Source organism: Bidens hawaiensis, unplaced genomic scaffold, assembly GCF_021521415.1.
Source record: "Bidens hawaiensis isolate Kalapana, Puna unplaced genomic scaffold, B.hawaiensis_p1.1 tig00008096_1, whole genome shotgun sequence".
Taxonomy (NCBI): Eukaryota; Viridiplantae; Streptophyta; class Magnoliopsida; order Asterales; family Asteraceae; genus Bidens; species Bidens hawaiensis.
The window spans coordinates 510,415-522,700 of record NW_027491573.1 but is presented as its reverse complement, the minus strand read 5'-3'; the positions used below and the strand labels follow the sequence as shown (position 1 = coordinate 522,700).

The 12,286-nt window shown below is 37.5% G+C and overlaps 1 protein-coding gene across 2 annotated transcripts; it reads right to left on the bottom strand.

Annotated features, from left to right (window-relative positions):
* Window positions 1-6,285: 6,285 nt before the first annotated feature.
* On the bottom strand, window positions 6,286-9,789 carry LOC143636966 (putative purine permease 10). 2 transcript variants are annotated; one of them, XM_077104434.1, is made up of 3 exons: window positions 9,650-9,789; window positions 7,278-7,868; window positions 6,286-7,151 (listed from the first exon to the last, which is right to left on the bottom strand). In XM_077104434.1, the coding sequence occupies exons 1-3, from the start codon at window positions 9,684-9,686 to the stop codon at window positions 6,655-6,657; spliced, it is 1,125 nt and encodes a 374-aa protein (XP_076960549.1). In that variant the 5' UTR covers window positions 9,687-9,789; the 3' UTR covers window positions 6,286-6,654. The 2 variants fall into 2 exon arrangements, with proteins under 2 accessions (XP_076960549.1, XP_076960550.1); XM_077104435.1 differs by having other exon boundaries at window positions 6,287-7,151; window positions 7,278-7,862; window positions 9,650-9,747.
* Between the last annotated feature and the right edge of the window lie 2,497 nt (window positions 9,790-12,286).

The window sequence follows — 12,286 nt, the reverse complement described above, 5'->3', positions numbered from 1 at the left end:
CCAAATCATCCACATAGACTTCTAGGTTTCTTCCAATTTGCTCATTGAAAACGGCATCCATAAGTCTTTGGTAGGTGGCGCCCGCATTCTTCAAACCAAAGGGCATTTTTGTGTAACAAAAAACACCCTTGTCGGTTCTGAAGGCGGTCTTGTCCTCATCTTGCGGTGCCATTTGAATCTGGTGATAGCCCTTGTAGGCATCCAGGAAACATTTGAGCTTGAATGGCGCCACGGAGTCCACCTTTGCGTCGATGTTTGGGAGGGGGTAACAATCTTTTGGGCACGCTTTGTTGAGGTCTTTGAAGTCAATGCACATCCTCCACGACCCGTTACTTTTCTTTACCATCACAGGATTGGCTACCCACGTCTGGTATCGTATCGGGCGGATGATGTTTGCGCGCAGTAAATCCTCAACCTGCTCATTCATGGCCCTCGCTTTCTCATCCCCCATGACTCTCTTCTTTTGAGCAATTGGCTCTACAGACTTGAACGTGTTGAGGGAATGTTGTGCCAGGTCTCGCGGAACCCCAGTCATATCAGAGTGTTGCCACGCGAAGACCGACATATATGCTGTGAGCAATCTTTTCATTCTCAACCTCGTGTCGTCTGATATCGTTGCGCCAATTGTGATCTTCTGCTCTGGGAATTTTGGGTTGAGAATCCATTCCTCTGGCGCGTTGTCTGCCATTGGAAGTTTCATTCTCCCCTCCCGCGGAGTACTTGTCACTGCACACAAATGATCCCGGTATACAAAAGTTACACCTGTTGGTGTTGGGAACCCCAACGCGCCGTGCGCTGGCGACGGTATGGCGTTGAATTGGGCAATCGTTCCCCTACCCAAGATCATATTGTGGCAAGAAGTGGTGGGCAAGACCAAGAAGTTAACAACTTCGGCTCGCTTGTGTTTCTCATCCCCCATGGTTAGTTCAAATTGTATTTGACCTAGGGGATGAATGATTTCATTTGAAACACCAGAGATTGGTGCATTCACAATTTCAAGCCTTGCTTGGTCTGCCGGATCCAGTTTTCTGAAACATTGCTCATACATGATGTCTGATTCGCTGCCAGTGTCCACCAGGACTTTTGACACTTCGTAATGAGCAATATGTGTAGTGATGACAAGAGGACTGCTGATAGAAGGGCCTCCCCTGATTCTTGTGAAGATTACTTGTTGCTCGCGCCAATCTCCTTGGATTTGCGCGCTTCTCTTTCTTGTTGTTTGCCCTTGCCTTCCTCCCTCGGCTACACAGATTCTTTTGTACTTTTTGCTGGCAGAGGCTCCTTCTGGTTGTTCATTTTCTGGTCTTGAGTTTTTTACCAGGTGAGCCAGCTTGCCTGATTTCACATCCTTTTCAATTGCATCCATCAAGTGGTGGCATGCATCAGTGTTGTGTCCTGTGGACTTGTGAAACTCACAGTACTTGCCACTGTCTGATGGTCCCTTGTAGTGTAGTGGCTTGGGGCTTTTGAACTGGACATTCTCAGTGCTTAACACCTGTGAAGGCGTTTTAGTGAGGGGAGTCCATATTCTTGGCAGAGGTCTGCTAGGATCTCTGCCGCCTTCCTTCTTATCACCTTCCCCGCGATTACGAATGTCTTTTTGGGGCTGAGGTGAGCTTGGTTGCGCCTGTTTTTCTGCGGGATAAAAACTGGTTGGTTGCAACCTGGACCATACAGAGTTCTGTTTGCCCCTTTTTTCTTTGCTGCGCGGTGACTCAGCTTGATGCGCTCTTTCTCTTGCCCTATCTTGGGCAATTTGTTTTTCATTTCTCGCGAAGACTCGCGATGCTTCCATTAGTTTGGCCCAAGTGGTGGGCATGCCATCTCTGCTTACGAGAGCTCGGCGGAGTTGATCACTGCGCGCGCCTTGTATAAAGGCCACGCGCAGGAGTTGCTCAGTTATACCTCCGATTGCCAGAGACTCCTGATTGAAACGTGTTATGTAGTCTTCAATCGTTTCATCATTCCTGCGCACGCAGTGCATGATGTCATCAGGGTCGCGCGTGTGTCTGCGCTGCTGCACGAAGTGGGCTTGGAACTTTTCCAATAGTTCCTCGAACCCATCGATTTGCCCAGTCGGCAAGCTCTCGAACCAGACACGCGCCGCGCCCGTGAGGCAGCGAGCAAACATGTGACACCATGTTGGCATCGTCCAGCTCTCTAGGTTTCCCGTGTTGTAAAAACCTTGCAAGAAATCGTCTGGATCTGTTGTGCCGTCATATTTGCCCAAACCACTTGGCATCTTGGTTTTGTGCTGGATGGGAGCCTTAGCGATGCGCTCAGTGAACTTTGAATGTTTCACCAAGATGGCTGGTCTGTACGGTGTGGTTACGTCCACTTGCCCTCTAACTGGTGGGCTGTACGGTATGTGCAGATCCAGATCGGCTCTGGCTCCAGGCGCCATGTTCACAGGCGCGCGGAGCTGTGAGCCTCCTGCATGAGTATCTCGCGTCTTCCTCATGCTGTGCACTTCTTCATCACTGAACTCAGTGTGTGCAGTGTGAACAGAATGTCCTTCTTCCGGCGCGCGCGGCCTTTTTGTTCCATGAACAGTTTGCTTATCAAACGCTTGCCTTTGTGTTAAGTCGGCTAGCTTTTTCTGTTTGACCATCTCATTGTACTTGTCCATTAGACGCCGCTGCTCGTTTATGAGCCATTCTTTAGGATCATTTGTTTCATCTTCTGGACCCATTGGTCCTTTTTGTTTCGCGCCGGCAAGATTTTGTAACGTGAGATCGTCTGGAGGAGTTTCAGTCTGGCCGTGAGGAGTTGTGATGAAGGGACGGTTACTGGTGGTGCGCGTAGAATCACGCGGCCCCCTCAGAAACTGCCGTCCCTCATTAACATCCTTACGTTCAATATCCTCCAGAACTTGATCAACGTTACGAACGCCCGAAACCATGGTGATTTTTTTTATATATAGATCTGATGAGATCTGATTGCCGTTGTAACAGTGGATGGCGCCAATGAAGAGACGTGGATCGACTCACTGGTAGACGATCTACTTTCCTCGGGTGTGATTATGCTATTCCACCGATGGTTTGACGTGGATCGACTCACTGGTAGACGATCTACTTTCCTCGGGTGTGATTATGCTATTCCACCGATGGTTTCTCCTGGATCTGGATTCTTCCACCTACAAAATGAACAGCACCGTAAACTTACCCCTCAGAAAGGGACAGAGGGGTCCTCTTTGGGGTAACCCTCCGGTGTGAGAATAAGTATTTGTGGGAGAAGATAATAATATGTGAGAGTAAGGAATTTGGAGTGTATTGCTTAATAGCTGAATACTCTGTAATTGGATGTGACTGTGTGTTATGATCCGTTCTCCTTGTGGAGTTGATGCTGTATTTATAGTGCTAGGGTTTCCAATGATTGGGCTCAGACCCAATTAGGGCTTTGTTGGCCTCTTCCAGTAGCTTTGCTCCACGTGTCCTTTGGGACACCTGGTGCTTTTTCATTGGTTATAACCACGTGGTGGCACATAGGTTTTGCTGAGTTGTCCACCTTTCATTGGTGGCTGTCAACATCAGCATATTCTTATTCCTTAAAAAGATACCTTCTGGAAGGTTGTCTGACGTGCACAATCAAGGTTGCCCTAATCCTGATTTGGATAAGGACGAGGTTGATTATGTGCATGTGTGATATGCGCCAATCCTGAGGATGCGCGAGGTCTTCTCTTTATTCTCACGCGCAGATGTTTCATGCGCAGATGTGATATGCACGAGCATGTGATATGCGCCGCGCGCTGATGCGCCACGCGCATATGTGATATGCGTGAGCATATGTGATGCGTGAGCATATGTGATGCCTGGGCATCTGTGGTGCCTGGGCATATGATGCCTGAGCATGTGTGGTGCCTGGGCATATGATGCCTGAGCATGTGATGCATGAGCATATGTGATATGCGTGAGCATATGTGATATGCGCCATGCGCGTAGGTTTTGGCTTTGTGCCTTCATAATGTCTTGATTTCAAGCCTCTTGTCTATATCTTGTGGGTTGACCCGCCTTGCTCGGTGTTGAGGCGAGTACATACCTCTTCAACAATGAACTCAAGTTACCTGTAACCGAAGACATTAGTTTGCATCAAATTCCAAATTGTATGTAATAAATAATCAATGAAGATATACCTCAAAAGCCAACAAAAATAAAGCACTGAATTAAAAAATTATTATGGAACCCACTCTCAATGTTTTGTTTCTCCAATAAATCCTTTCTCTCCCCTCTGCCACAGTTGTTCCACCAATTTTACACTGAATTAATAAGAGCATCGATTAATTGAATGCTAAAGATCGTTGATATTTGAGAGCATTATCTCAATTTCAACTTCCAAAGCTTTCACTGGCATACTTTTCGGGGGGGAGTGGAAATCATCATCATGTAAACAAGTTTTGAAAAAAAAACGTTATATTCCGAGATCAAGTTTTGGGTCTGTAGCCTTAAACCCAAACACAAGTTCTATAACACATATTTTTTTATTCAACAAAAATGATTCATAAGCGTCACTCATTTTATTTGAACTATTAAAATAGCTATATTAGTAAACTAACAATTTAACTAATAACAATTCAAAATAATAAGAAATGGAAAACAGTTTGAACTGGTGGAGATTACTTGTGATTCGCACATAAAGAAGTCAACACAAATATTAGTATGTATTTTATTTGAATTACATTTAGGAGCTTTTTAATATGAGAGATTGTGATTGTGGATTGAGAAAATAATTTGTTTGCTATATGAAAAAATTGATAATCGATCATGATGAATTACGGATTTAATCTCAATTTGCTAAACTAAACGAAGAGGAAGCAAGATAAGAAAAGAACGTACAAAACCTGTTTTTAAGGAAATTTTTTTTCACAACTACGTAGTTTTGATGGTTTCACATGTAAGGTTAAATGATTAACAACCTCATATTCACTTTTTCCATATATATATATATATATATGATTGATTTCTTTTGAGAACCACTTTGAGTTTTAAGAACTCGAAAGAACTCAAAGTAACAATTTTTTTTCTGAATTTTTTTTACACATGTATAATACGTAAGTGTAAGTGATGTACAAAAAATTACAGTATTTTTTTACACACCGGATCGACTTTTTACACATGTGTAACTAACGTTTAAACTTGTGTAATTATCAAAAATACTTATTCTCTCTTCAGCTTCATTTTTTAATTAAATTTAATCTCAGACACATATTTCATATCATTTAATTAAATGTGTGGTTCAAAATTGAGTTCTTAAAGTTCTTAAAACTCACAATGGTTTTAAGAACTTAAGAACTCAATTCTATATATATGGGAGGGATATTTTGAGAACCATGTTGAGTTTTAAGAACTTAAGAACTCAATTCTATATATATGGGAGGGATATTTTGAGAACCATGTTGAGTTTTAAGAACTTAAGAACTCAATTCTAAGCCACACATTTAATTAAATGGATTGGAATATGTGGTTGAGATTAAATTTGGCAAAAAAGTCAAAGTAAGAGAGAGAATAAATATGTAAGTGGTTACACTAACTTTTACGTCCGTTACACATGTGTAAAAAGTCGACTCGGTGTGTAATAAATTCTGTAATTTTTTTACTTATATGTAACTTACATATATTACGCATGTGTTAAAAAAATTCGAGAAAAAAAATCGTTACACTGAGTTCTTTCGAGTTCTTAAAACTCAAAGGGGTTCTTAATTGAAATCTCTCACATATATATATATATATATATATATATATGTTTGCAATATAAACTTAAATTTTTTGCTATGGGTTCACTTCTAAAATTCTTACAAGTTTACTTAAAATTTTAATACATCACTTCTACTTAACATTTTAAATTTGATGGGTTCTTGTAAACCCATTGGGCTCTATATATAGGTTCACTTCTAAAATTGTTGTAAGTTTACTTAAAATTTTAATACATAACTTCTACTTTACATTTTAAATTTGATGGGTTCTTGTGAACCTATTGGGCTCTATATATGGGTTCACCTGATGCAGTTAATGCTCCCAAATGTATGATTTTACCAAAAAAAACCCGGTTTAAGCAAGACTCAAACCTAAACAAGGTAAAAGGTTTATGGGAAAAGTGTTTTACTACAACACCAACCTTTAACTTTTTGCTATTGGTTCGTTTTTAAAATTTTTATTAGTTTACTTAAAATTTTATGCGTCCCTTCTACTAAAAATTTTAAATTTAATGGGTTTATATGAACCCATTGAGCTTTATCATATGTCAAACCATTTCTTTTGGCTGGTATTGGTTTTATAGTCCAATGTAGTATCTAAAATCATTTTTCCTTTTTTTAAGGATGTTCTATCACACCTTGCATTCTCTGCTTTTCAACGTGACCGGATTGCCCTATTTAAAATAATTATAAAAGTAACAAATATATATTTTATAATTCAACCCGTCAACCTGATTACAACCCTTTTAGCATGTTTACAACTTTACACATCATGTGAGCTTGTTTACAACCTCTTTAACTTGTAACAACTTAATTACTACACATAACAACCTGCTAACTCATATGACATACATGATTAGATAAACTGTATGCATTGTTTTTGAGTTTGTGTATGTGTGTGCGTATCGTTCTAGCTACATGGTTTAGAAAAATAATATCAAAATGTGCACAATAAATCGACTAATTCATATTTTTGTTAGGTCAAGTTGACGATTTGCAATTCTAGCCTCGGCTTTTTCCTTCAAGTCGTCAAGATAATGTTGATAGATATACGAGGCGAATCCCCATATGGCCAATAACATTGCAATAACCTTCACTCCATTCATCTTTTCATGGAAAAACACTAATGCCAACACGGGCACAATCGGGATCCCTAAAGTACTAATCACATTTGAAAACAAGGCTGAAACGTCAAAGATCAAACCTGTGCAGCCGATCGTGAAAACCTGCCACGAAACCGCGGTCCATACTAGATTCATTATGTATGACACTTTGCCAGACTCATAACCTTCCATTTCTCCTTTTATATCCTTCCATTCACCACTAGCAAATAGTCCCACCACAATTGCAACACTTGCTATCATGTTTTGGTACACGATCATATCGAATACCACTTTGTAGCTTTGTGATTTTAAAATCTTCTGGAAGGCGAGTTGAGTTGTGGAAAGCATTAATCCATACCCTGCAAAGCAAAATAGGCTTTTTAAAAGATAGGGATAAATGTGGTTTTAGCTAAATTATAACGATAAATAAGGAATCTTTCAAAAGATGAACAGTATAGAGAGATGATGGTATTACAAAGCGATACCTGCAGAAGCAGCAACCGTGCATACAAACCCGATTATGTACTTTCTTTTAGAGATTTTAGCGGTTTGTTCAGAATCACCTTGGAACACAAGTAATGTAGATGAAAAGCTAAGTAGAACGAGCGAATTGGTAATGAATGGAGTGAGCTTCTGTCCGTTTAAAAGGTATGAAAAGAAGGCATTGAACGCAAGCTGACTTGCGCAAATCAATGAGAAGGTTGAAACCGGCAAAAAGTTCAATCCAACAGTGTATAACATGCAGTCTATTGCCAAGAATACACCAAGAAACATATAGAGCATGAAAAGAGTAACCCAAGATGGGTTGTTTTTGGTAATAATATCTTGTTGTTTTGAGGGTGTTTTTGAAGGTAAATAGAACAAGATTAAAGGAAACATGAGTGGGAATCCAATAGTTTGGACAAGAGTTGCCATCCATTTACTATTTCCTCCTCTGTTAAAGTAAACTCTTCCTAACATTGTTGCAACTGATGACCCTGAAAGTACAAAAAAGGTGAACAGTGCTATCTTCACCCACCACTTGTACTGTACAACTCCTCTTCCACCATTTTGGATTTCAGTTTTCCTATCTACATCTGTTGGAACATGAAAAATAAAACAAAATTTAGCATGCTGTACAAAACTACAAATCACCATGCACTCTTGGGATGTCTTTCATAACTTATTAGTTGGATATTAGAGCATTCAGAACCTCTGATTACAATAAAAACAATAAATTTATCCCCCCTATCAAATTAAATAATATTTTTATTATTTTTTTATCATTATAGTTTTTTATTTTTTCTACTCACACTCAATTCAGCAAATACTAAAATATAAATAGGGGCAAACTTTATTTTCCCAAATTTACAAAAAAATCACTATTTTTTTTCTATCTCCATCCTATAATTTATATTCATATCCACTTAAAACCCCACCCCATAATTTACAAACTTCTCTCGCATAATTTTAAAGGATAGGTTGCGAATGCTCTAAGATGAATCGGGTTAATCGGATCTGTTTGGTTTATAGGTTCAAATTGTTGGTGGTCGGTGGATAACCCATCTCTGATTGGATTTTGGTTTTTAATTATGCAAATCAAATCAATCAAATTATAATTTGACTTGATTGAATTTGTTTGACATAGTTGATTTTTATGTTAGTGGATAACCCATTTCTGATTGGATTTTGGTTTTTAATTATAAAAAGATCTCAACCAAATCAATTAAATTATAATTTGATTGAATTGGTTTGACATAAATGATTTTTATTGTTACTTTAAAAGCTTGAGTGTTGGGTTGCATCCGAGTGATAACATGTAAAACCTTTTTTCTTTTATGTTCTGTGTTTAAATATGGATAATATGATATAACAAAATAGGTGTGTATTTAACTGATAAAGAAATATATTAGACAAAAGCAAGATTTGATACCAATAATAGTAAACTTGATTTAGCGTTAAGATAGTGTTTGATATGTAGGAATAATATGGGGATTGGAACAAGTTTTTGTGAGGCAATGAGAAAAATAATGTTTAATTGGTCAACTGAATGAAATCAACAATTACAGAAGTAATCTCATTTCATCAAAATAATTTTTTCTCACTTTTTTTCCCATTCATCCCTCTTTAATCCTACTCTCTCGACAACACCACATGATAATCATCACCAACGCCACCACCTGACCACCAGCGTCGCTCCTAGTTACCCCCGCCACCAACACCACCACCGTCAGCTCGATTACCCGATAACAGAACCCCGTATACCTGATTATATACCCGGGTAACCCGATAATTTTTTTTTTCTAATTATACTTTGAAAATTGTATACTTTAAAAAAGTGTAATATTAGTATGCTTTAAAATTTGTTACATTCAATAACAGTATTCTATTCCAAAGCTAATCCATCGAAATTGGCTTTTCACTTTTTAGTTAATTGAATTTAAAAAAATTAACCTTTTCAATATTCCAGTTAAATTAAAATTCATCAAACTAAGCATGTGGTCTTATTCTTGATTATTGTTAAATATATAAGAACTGTAGCTTAAAAAGTAACAAGATATTTGTGAATAACAAATAACTAATAAATTATTATCGTCTAATTAATATTGATCTTGCAGTTAGGAACTGCGAATTCACTTTGGTAAATTTCCTTTTCTCCTTTTGTTTTAAATCATGTAATATAGTTTTCTTTTCAATTTTTTTTCAAACCCATCACTTTTTGAAAACAAAAAAGAAAAAGTTAGTGTGATACTCATAGATATATTTTGTAAAAGCTTACTGCACTTATAAAAAGTTCTTATAAAACAAAGAACTGAAAGTAATTATTGCATGATTGTTTGTTTCTAAAAGAAAAGAGCAGGTTTTATTTTACACTTACCGCTGGTATTTATGGTCTCTTCTTGAGCTTCCTTCATTTGGATGATAAGAGAGAGAGATGCTATGAACTATTTGTTCGTGAGTGAGTTGATTTCTATGCTCTCTCTCTCTTTCATTCTATATATACAAACAAAATACATGCCTATCCTTCTATATGTGTATTATTATTACTATATTATCATTAAAAAATCTTGGTGCCACCAAGGCTCTTGATGGTTTGAAAAATAAGGCTTATATTTGGGGGTCACTTGGTGACACCTTATTAGTCTATAAATTTTGTTTTCTAGTTTAGCTACCGCTTAACAAATGTAATGGAAATCAATCGAACGTCATTTTTCTATAGTTTCGATACCATAACAAATGTGAGGGGAACCAACCGAATTCAAGTAGCCTCACCGCCCCAACGCTTGTGACCGACAACGCCTGAGTTTACCGATTGACGCCACTCTGTTTGTCTACCCAGGGTCGGCCATAAGGTGTGGCCTAATAGTCGACGGCCACAGGCCCGACACCTCGCTAGGCCCGAATTTTTATTTATTTTTTAAAGTATATGTATTTTTATTAAAAACAATATGTATATTCGGTGTTTAAACTCAATTACATAACCAATAGCTTGTTCTAATGGCAAAAGAGTATTACTCCCAACCCAAAGGTTATGGATTCTACTCTCATTTGAGGCATGTTTAATCCTATTTTTATATAAAAGTTTTTTACACAACCCAATTATAACCAAGTAAACCCATATAAAAATTAAATTGTTTAAACCCAACAAAAACTCTTTTTACTTAAAGGCCTAGAAAATTTTTTGCCTTCGGCCCAAATTTTTTTTTGCTTTCTCGGAGCCGGCCCTGGGTCTACCTCAACTTTTATTTTTATTTATTTTTTGTTTTATTTCCTCTACGGTAATGAAGATGACAGAAAACCGACCGAATTCGCTTACAATCACTGTCTCACGCCCGAGACCGATAACATTGGGGTTTTACAAATGGTCGGTTTTATTGACCCTTTTTTTCATTTCTGGTATCGTAATGAACGTAACCGAAACCAAACGAATTCGCGTCGACTCGCCATCTCAACGCCAGGGACCAACAACGCTCTGGTTTTACCAATACCCGACTTGTACCAACTCATCGCCACAACGCCCGAAACATACAACGCTCGGGTTTTATCGATTGAATTAATTTCGTTTTAAATATTTTATTTTTTTTTCAATGTTAATTTGAGGACTTTGTTTGTTTGGGCTTAATTCTGGTACCATTACGAATGTAACAAATACCGAGCGAATACGTATTGACTCGCCGCTATAACGCTCGGGTTTAACCCAACACACAAGTATTACCGACTGAATAAACATTGTTTTAAATATGTTAATTCTTTTTACCATATGTTATACGAATGTTGCTGCTTTATTTTTATTTTTATTTTATTTCAAATATGTAATTTCAAATTTCTTTTCTAGGTTTAGTGATGGTAATGAACGTAACCAATACCGACCAAAGAACGTAGTCAATACTGACCAAATTCGCGTTGACTAGTTGTTACGACACCGTGTTTTACCGAACGAATTATCATATCGTGACCATTACGGACTTTTTAATATGTTAATTTTTTTTATTAAAGTTATACGAGCATTGTTACCATTTTCTGTGTTAAAATCTCAAATATTTTCTTTTAATTTGTGTCGGTACCAATTGAATCTACATTAGTGCACTACTGCAATGTGATAGGTAAAACACATTTGACGGCCCGGCGTAACGCGCCGGGTAATAAACTAGTTACATATATTATTACTAGATATATCCATTTTTATACTAGTACAACAAAAGTGATTGTTAATAAAGAGTAAAGATCACCGTAACCCTAGGGTTGTTCCTGAGAATTGTTAAAAAATTTTGGATCAAAGATGAGAAAAAAATTTGTGCTCACGTAAAAAAAGTGTATTTTTTATTAGTTTTAAACACATTAGGTTATGTGTAGTGGAAGGCTACATTGAGGGGCGATTTTTAACACGTTGCGCCACATCAGTAGGGGTAACGATTTTCATTTTAGATGTAGTAGTTTCTTAGCTCAATATTACCCAATCACACACACATATATATATATATATATATGTTACACACATGTATAATAAATTATTATATTTTCAAACACAAAGCGGCTGCAAATGCATGCCCCCACCCACCCTAACAACCAAAAAAAAATCTCCCTAAAATTGGGGGTGGGGGTGGGGGTTGTTCACAGCTACATTGGGGCGATTTTGACCCCAAATTCACTCCACTGTACTTAGTCTAAGCATGTATTGGTCAATTATTAAATTAGAAAATTTATCTACATATTTATTTTCAAAAATATAATAAAATTTCATTAGTCTGCCAAAAGTATGACTTTGAGAACTTAAAATTTGTCCCACATAATTAGTTTCTTATCGCAAAAGACATTTCCAAAGTCGATTTCATAAACGTGATGATTAGAACCTTAAAAATACGTACAAGAATTGGTAACCTTTATGAGTAAAAGTTGTTCTTATTAAAATTTGAAGCAACCAATTAAGCAAAAACACCTTACTTTACTAGATGTGGTGTTATTTGATAAGACCGTTTGTTGTGAGGCTTCATTGTGCGGCAAAAGTGATGTTGTG

Bases quoted from the DNA above. Each gene is read 5' to 3' on its own strand.
- LOC143636966 (XM_077104434.1), bottom strand. From the start codon at position 9,686: ATGAAGGAAGCTCAAGAAGAGACCATAAATACCAGCG. The intron at 7,869-9,649 runs GTAAGTGTAAAA...ATGTTCCAACAG, and splicing joins AGAGACCATAAATACCAGCG to ATGTAGATAGGAAAACTGAA. The intron at 7,152-7,277 runs GTATCGCTTTGT...TTTGCTTTGCAG, and splicing joins CACGGTTGCTGCTTCTGCAG to GGTATGGATTAATGCTTTCC.